Source organism: Myxine glutinosa, chromosome 14 (assembly GCF_964187855.1).
Source record: "Myxine glutinosa chromosome 14, kmMyxGlut1.1, whole genome shotgun sequence".
NCBI classification, from domain to species: domain Eukaryota; kingdom Metazoa; phylum Chordata; class Myxini; order Myxiniformes; family Myxinidae; genus Myxine; species Myxine glutinosa.
The window spans coordinates 11,945,204-11,951,470 of record NC_136274.1 but is presented as its reverse complement, the minus strand read 5'-3'; the positions used below and the strand labels follow the sequence as shown (position 1 = coordinate 11,951,470).

Sequence of the window (6,267 nt, the reverse complement as noted above, 5' to 3'; positions counted from 1 at the left end):
CATATGCAGAGTGTACATGTTTTAAGGTCATATGTCACATGGTGTGGCAGCCATATGAGCTCTAAAGCCAATCCCTTCTCTGAAACCGCTTCACCGATCGATGTGAAACGTGTCCTGTCTGATGAAAATGTAATACTTGAAAACATTTAAAGGGATTTAAATCAAACTTGTTTATTTTTAGGACAGTGAACGAGGGCATCTACCCATTGTGGGACTATGTGGAGGCATATTGGCGACAATCAGCTCAGATATTAGAAACCAAAAGCTTTTTTCTTTGCACCAAACACAAGTTTCATCAAAACTATTTTCTCCCAGATCAGTTTACCTATTGGTGTGTCCTGGCTGGTTCAAGGAAAAGGTGCATCATCCTGCATCCATTCTCCTTCTCCCTCATCTACTCCTTCAAGAGTTTCCATGTCCATTTGTCCCTGGCCAGAACTGATAATATATCACAAGCACGGAGTCAATTTCAGGTTTCCAGATCACATATGACATATGGAAAGCACAAACTCAACAATGCACCTGTCAGGATCTGCTTCCAGGTCATGGGTTGAACTTGTGTCTGTGGCACTTGCTCCTATTGCCACGGGTACAGATTGTGATGGATTCTCCATTTGTTCCACTAGTCCTTCAAACACACAGGTTGTAGAAGGGGAAGGTAAGCGTATCAAGGTTATGCTTCAGTTTACATCAGCAAGCTAGTGCATTTGGAGTTTGGTGAGAGAATGATCACCTGGTGCTGTAGGCTGCAGCGGTGTGGTTGGCACACTCTGTCCGCCATCATCCTCAGAGGCTGGCTGCAGACATATTTGTGTCTCATACATTCCCAAGCCTTAGACAAACAATGGCAGGAAATAATTCCTTTGTTAAAGTACACTCTGGTATGATTAACATTACACAAACAAGCCGTAATTTCAAAGTCTGATCAGTTGAGCAAATCGTGTCCAAACCTCCTTGTGACGCAAGCTGGTGTAAATCGGATTGGCCATTCGGGGAGGCCGAGAGCTCCTGTGGTCGTCCAAACTGAAACCAAGACATGCGTGCTACCTGTGGAGAGCTTGAGGGAGAGAGAGAGAGCGAGAGATGCCAATTAGAATGGAAACTGTAGAAAGTTTGAGGTGATATGTGTTACGGATTTGTCACTTCCGTTGTTGTGGTTCTCATCCACTGTAAACATTTTTGGTTGCATGTACTATTATTGCTATCGTTTAAGTGAATTGGAAATAACTGTTTTCAAAAGGTAAAAAAAAGCTAGTGTTTTAAAAAGAAACCGGAAACCGGATCGGGAAACCGGACGAAGAGGAAGAGGAAGGAGGAGAAAGAGGCGGAGCGAGTGAGGTCGAAGAAGGAGCCGAGCTGTTTGGAGGTCTGGAGCAAACGCTGGCGAACGGAGGTCACTAGCGAACTTTGGGGTTTCCTGGAAAAGGGATTCCCGCGACAGAGTTGTTATCGCTGTGACAGATAAACCTGCGTGACAGGTTTTGCGGTTGATTCCGAAGAGAATCATTAGAGTGCCGTTACGTCTCGAGAACGGACTGTTGGCCATTTTACCTCGCGCCTGATTTTCGCATCGCTCCAGGTTTTTCCCCTCGCTTCAACCATTACAGCGCATCCAGACGTTAACCTGGTGTGTGTGTGTAACGTGGATTTTGAGTAAGAAATTGCGGTTCGCCGATTGGGAGCCGTTGAACGTCCATACCCGAAAGTGTGATTTCCCAGCCGCCTCTTGAGGACACTTTTGCCTATCTTTGGCAGTGTGACTGTCAACCGAGCGGGATTCTGGTCTCGATACAACATCGTTCTGACGATCACTAGAGCGTGGATCTACTTTGGTTTGAAGCTGAGACAGAGACATTGGGAATGTTATTTTCGCTCACTTGGAGCACAGTGAGTTATATTGTACGAAACTGATGTTACCATCATTGGAATGATATATTGGTTGTACAATTGATTAATATTATTATTGTACTGTTATTCTTGTGTGACCTTAATACAACACTTGTTTGTTGGTAACAATTGGTGTGGTTTCACCATTGATCTTTGACACACAGAATAACACAGCTTTCTGCCGTGACTCCTCTCGAGGCTCAGAGGTACACCGTGACTGGGGTTTGGGGAGGAGCACGTAACAGAAATTGGGGGCCCGTCCGGGATAGAATTCCTGAACATTCCCGAAATTCCCAAATTTGGAATTTTCTAACATTTCCAAATTTTTCAAAAAAATTGGATTTTTTTTGTGTGAAGGTTAACAGGTGCTAACTGGTAGTCACCATGGTGTTTGACGCAGAAAAGTTTGCGGCGTCCCCTAATGAGGCACAGTTCCAGGCGTTAAAAAGATCGGAACTCATGATATTGGCCAAATATTTTAACTTGGAGGTCCGAGTTAGTATGAAGAAAGCAGAGATTCAGACATTGGTGGTGGAATCTCTAGTGGGACAAGGAACATGGGAAAAGGTAGCCTTGGATTGGTTACCCGAGGAAAAAGGAAATGTGGAGCTCCGGAAAATGGAGATGCAACTGCAGAGCCAGGAAAGGTTAAAAGAGTTGGAATGGAAAGCCGAGGAAAGAAGAGCAAAGGAAAGAGCAGAACAGGAACGAGCACTCGAGGAAAGAAGAGCAGAGGAAAGGAGAGCTGAAAAGGAACTCGAGGAGAGAAGAGCAGAGGAAAGGAGAGCTGAAGAAGAAAGAAGAGCAGAGGAAAGGAGAGCCGAAAGAGTTAAAGGAACGTGACATGGGGTATCAGAAGGAACTTAAACTCAAGGAGCTGGAATTACTGGGAGAACGGAGAGAAGTAGTATCCATGCCGGCTAGTTCGACAACTAGTGAGAACTCTTGGGATGTTGGTAGGCATGTGAGGCTGGTACCACCCTTCAATGAAAAGGAGGTAGCCAAGTTCTTTTTACATTTTGAGAAAGTGGCTCAAATGCTAAAATGGCCTGTGGGGTCCTGGACTATGTTAGTGCAAAGTGTTCTGGTGGGTAAAGCTCAAGATATATCTATTCGGCTTTACCGATTGACCAATGTGCAGATTATGAGATAGTGAAGAAAGCCATTCTCAAAGCCTATGAATTGGTCCCTGAAGCTTACCAGCAAAAATTCAGGAATGCCAGGAAGAGGGAGAGTGAGACCCATGTGGAGTTTGCCAGAATGAAGGAAACCGTGTTTGATAGGTGGTGTGACTCGAAGGGGATTGGGAAAGACTTCAACCTGTTGCGACAATTGATTTTGGTGGAGGAATTCAAACAGTGTGTCCACGTGGATATTAAAGTACATCTGGATGAAAAGAAAGTACCAGAGTTGTATGAGGCAGCAACCGTAGCAGATGACTATGCTTTGACACACAGGATGGGGTTCCACAAACCTAACTTCTCGCCTAGAGTTAGCCAGGGAAGTTACGGAAAATCAGGTTTGGAGAACAAATTTTCATGGAGGCGGCCGAGAGAGGACTATGGGGACAAATCTGATACCGCAACTTTTAGGGGTCAGAAGACTGCAGTTCCAAGAGAGACCTATCTTCCGGGGGGCCCGAGGCAGACCATGAGTTTTTCCTCCGGGCCGACTTGCGCTTTTTGCAAGAAACCTGGGCATTTGATGTCCCAATGTTATGCCCTGAAAAGGAAAAATCAGGAGCGGAGTCAGACTCGTACAACTCCGAATGCATTGGCCAATGCGAGAAATCGTCCTGGGAGGGCAGTGCCTTGTGAAGGTTCCCATGCCAAAGTTACAGAATCAAAGAACGACCTTGTTCAAGAGGGTTACAAACCTTTTATTTCAGAGGGGATTGTGTCACTGGATGGAGACTTAACGAACCAGAGACCTGTTAAGGTATTGAGGGACACAGGAGCACATCAATCTTTGATGCCTGAGGGCATTTTGCCATTGTCAGAGGAGACGGCAACTGGTGTTAATGTTATTTTACAGGGGGTTGGTGGCTATGTTAAAGCTCCTCTTCATGTCATCCATTTAAAGTCTGATTTGGTGTCAGGACCGGTCACCGTAGGTTTACAAGCCACTCTTCCTGTAGAGGGAATCTCTTTTATTATCAGGAATGATTTGGCCGGTGGTCGAGTTTCTGGTAATCCAATGTTGGTTGAAAAGCCTAGTATGGAAAATAACACAGCACAGTTAGAGCAGGAGATTCCGGGTGTCTTTCCATCCTGTGCAGTGACTCGTGCTATGGGTAGGAAGTGCTCTGAAGAGAAGGAGAAGGAAGGCGATGTGGATTTGAGTTCCTTAGAGGTATTGGGGGAAAAGTCTGGAAGAGATCATAGGAAAGAGAGTGACATCAAGGAACTTAAGGAAAAGGTGGCATCTGGACCAAAAGAGAAAATGGAGTGTCCGTCGAAGACAACTGGGAGCGAGGTTGAACAAACGGTGCTGGTCCGAAAGAGACTTGTTGAAGAACAACACGGAGATTCGGAGATCCGGAGTTTGATTGATAAAGCCGTTACAGAGGAAGAGGCTATGAAGATACCTGTTGGTTACTTCATGAAAGGGGAAATACTCATGAGAAAATGGAGACCACTGGAGGTGCCAGCAAACGATGAGTGGAAAGTTAATTACCAAATTGTGGTGCCACCGCCGTACCGGAAGGAGATATTGAGTTTGGCGCATGAGACACCTTTGGCCGGGCACCTTGGAGTGAACAAGACATGACAGAATATTGGTACATTTTTTCTGGCCAGGATTGCGACGTGATGTGGCGGAGTTCTGCAAATCTTGCCATTCTTGCCAGCTGGTGGGAAAACCTAATCAGAAAGTCCCATCCGCACCTTTAAAACCCATTCCAGCTTTTGAAGAGCCATTCAGCCGTGTCAATATTGACTGTGTAGGCCCTTTACCTAAAACTAAGGCTGGACATCAGTATTTGCTGACCATCATGTGCGCTTCCACAAGGTTCCCAGAGGCAGTGCCTCTTAGAAAAATTACTGCGGCAGTTATTGCGAAGGCCTTGATTAAATTTTTCACTTTGGTTGGCCGACCTAAGGTCATCCAGTCTGATCAGGGTTCCAATTTCATGTCAACGCTTTTTCAGCAAGTGGTACACCTGTTGGGAGTGGAGCAAGTAAGATCAAGTACTTACCATCCCGAGAGCCAAGGGGCCTTGGAAAGGTTTCACCAGACATTGAAGAATATGATCAGAACGTATTGTTTTGAATGTGACAAGGATTGGGATGAGGGAATACCCTTATTGTTGTTTGCTACGAGGGAATTTGTTCATGTCATTGGGGTTCAGTCCTTTTGAACTTGTGTTTGGACACGCAGTGCGAGGACCATTGAAATTGGTGAAAGAACAGTGGCTACAGGAGAAGTCACAGTCAACAGTGGTAGAGTATGTGCCAATGGTTAGGCACAGATTGGCAAAGGCTTATGAAGTTGCAAGAAGAAACTTGAAAGTGACACAGGATAAAATGAAAGTGAGACATGACAAGAAATCTCAGATAAGAAATTTCAGTCCTGAGGACCGAGTGTTAGTGTTGCTTCCTGTTCCAGGTCAGCCACTACAGGCTAGGTATTTTGGTCCCTATGCAATCGAAAGGAGGGTTAATGAAACAGATTACGTGGTGACAACTCCCGACCGACGGAAAAAGTGGCAGCTGTGTCATGTCAACTGACTAGAAATATTATGAGAGGAAGCCTGTGGGGAAAATGGTTCCTGTCTCACCTGTTGTGCCTGTAGTTGGGGTGCAAGAGAATCCAGAGGTTGAGGCCGGTGTGAAGTTTGATAACTTTGATGACCAGGCTTGTCCAAGATTGACGAACACGGAAGTGTTGTCATTTAGATGAGAAATTAGGTCATTTAACGAGGGAACAACAAGGACAACTGTCCAGCCTAATTTTTGAGTTTGCACATTTGTTCACAGATGTACCTGGTCGTACTGACTTGGTATATCATGATATTGAGGTGGGGGAAGCCACTCCTGTGAAGCAACACCCCTACCGGATGAACCCTGTGAAGATGGAGTATCTTCGGAAGGAGGTTCAGTATATGTTGGAGAATGACATCATCGAACCAAGCAGCAGTGAATGGAGCTCACCATGTGTGTTGGTTCCAAAACCCGATGGCAGTTTTCGCTGTTGTACGGATTTAAAACGGGTTAATGCAGTGACCAAGACCGACTCATATCCCATCCCGAGGATTGATGACTGTATTGATAGAATAGGCCCAGCTAAATTTGTAACTAAGTTTGACTTGCTGAAAGGGTATTGGCAGATTCCTCTTACTGATAGAGCCAAGGAAATCTTGGCTTTAGTCACACCAAATGG

The 6,267-nt window shown here is 45.3% G+C and overlaps 1 protein-coding gene across 1 annotated transcript in view; it reads right to left on the bottom strand.

Moving 5' to 3' along the window:
* Positions 1-251: 251 nt before the first annotated feature.
* The window catches only part of LOC137439316 (nucleoprotein TPR-like), a 43,602-nt gene continuing 37,586 nt past the window's right edge, over positions 252-6,267 (bottom strand). The window contains exons 2-5 of the mRNA XM_068135046.2: positions 951-1,057; positions 734-832; positions 523-628; positions 252-438 (exon numbers count right to left, since the gene is read on the bottom strand). Of these exons, the coding sequence (XP_067991147.2) occupies positions 348-438; positions 523-628; positions 734-832; positions 951-1,057 (403 nt within the window). The 3' untranslated portion in view covers positions 252-347. The remainder of the gene's footprint in view (positions 439-522; positions 629-733; positions 833-950; positions 1,058-6,267) is intronic.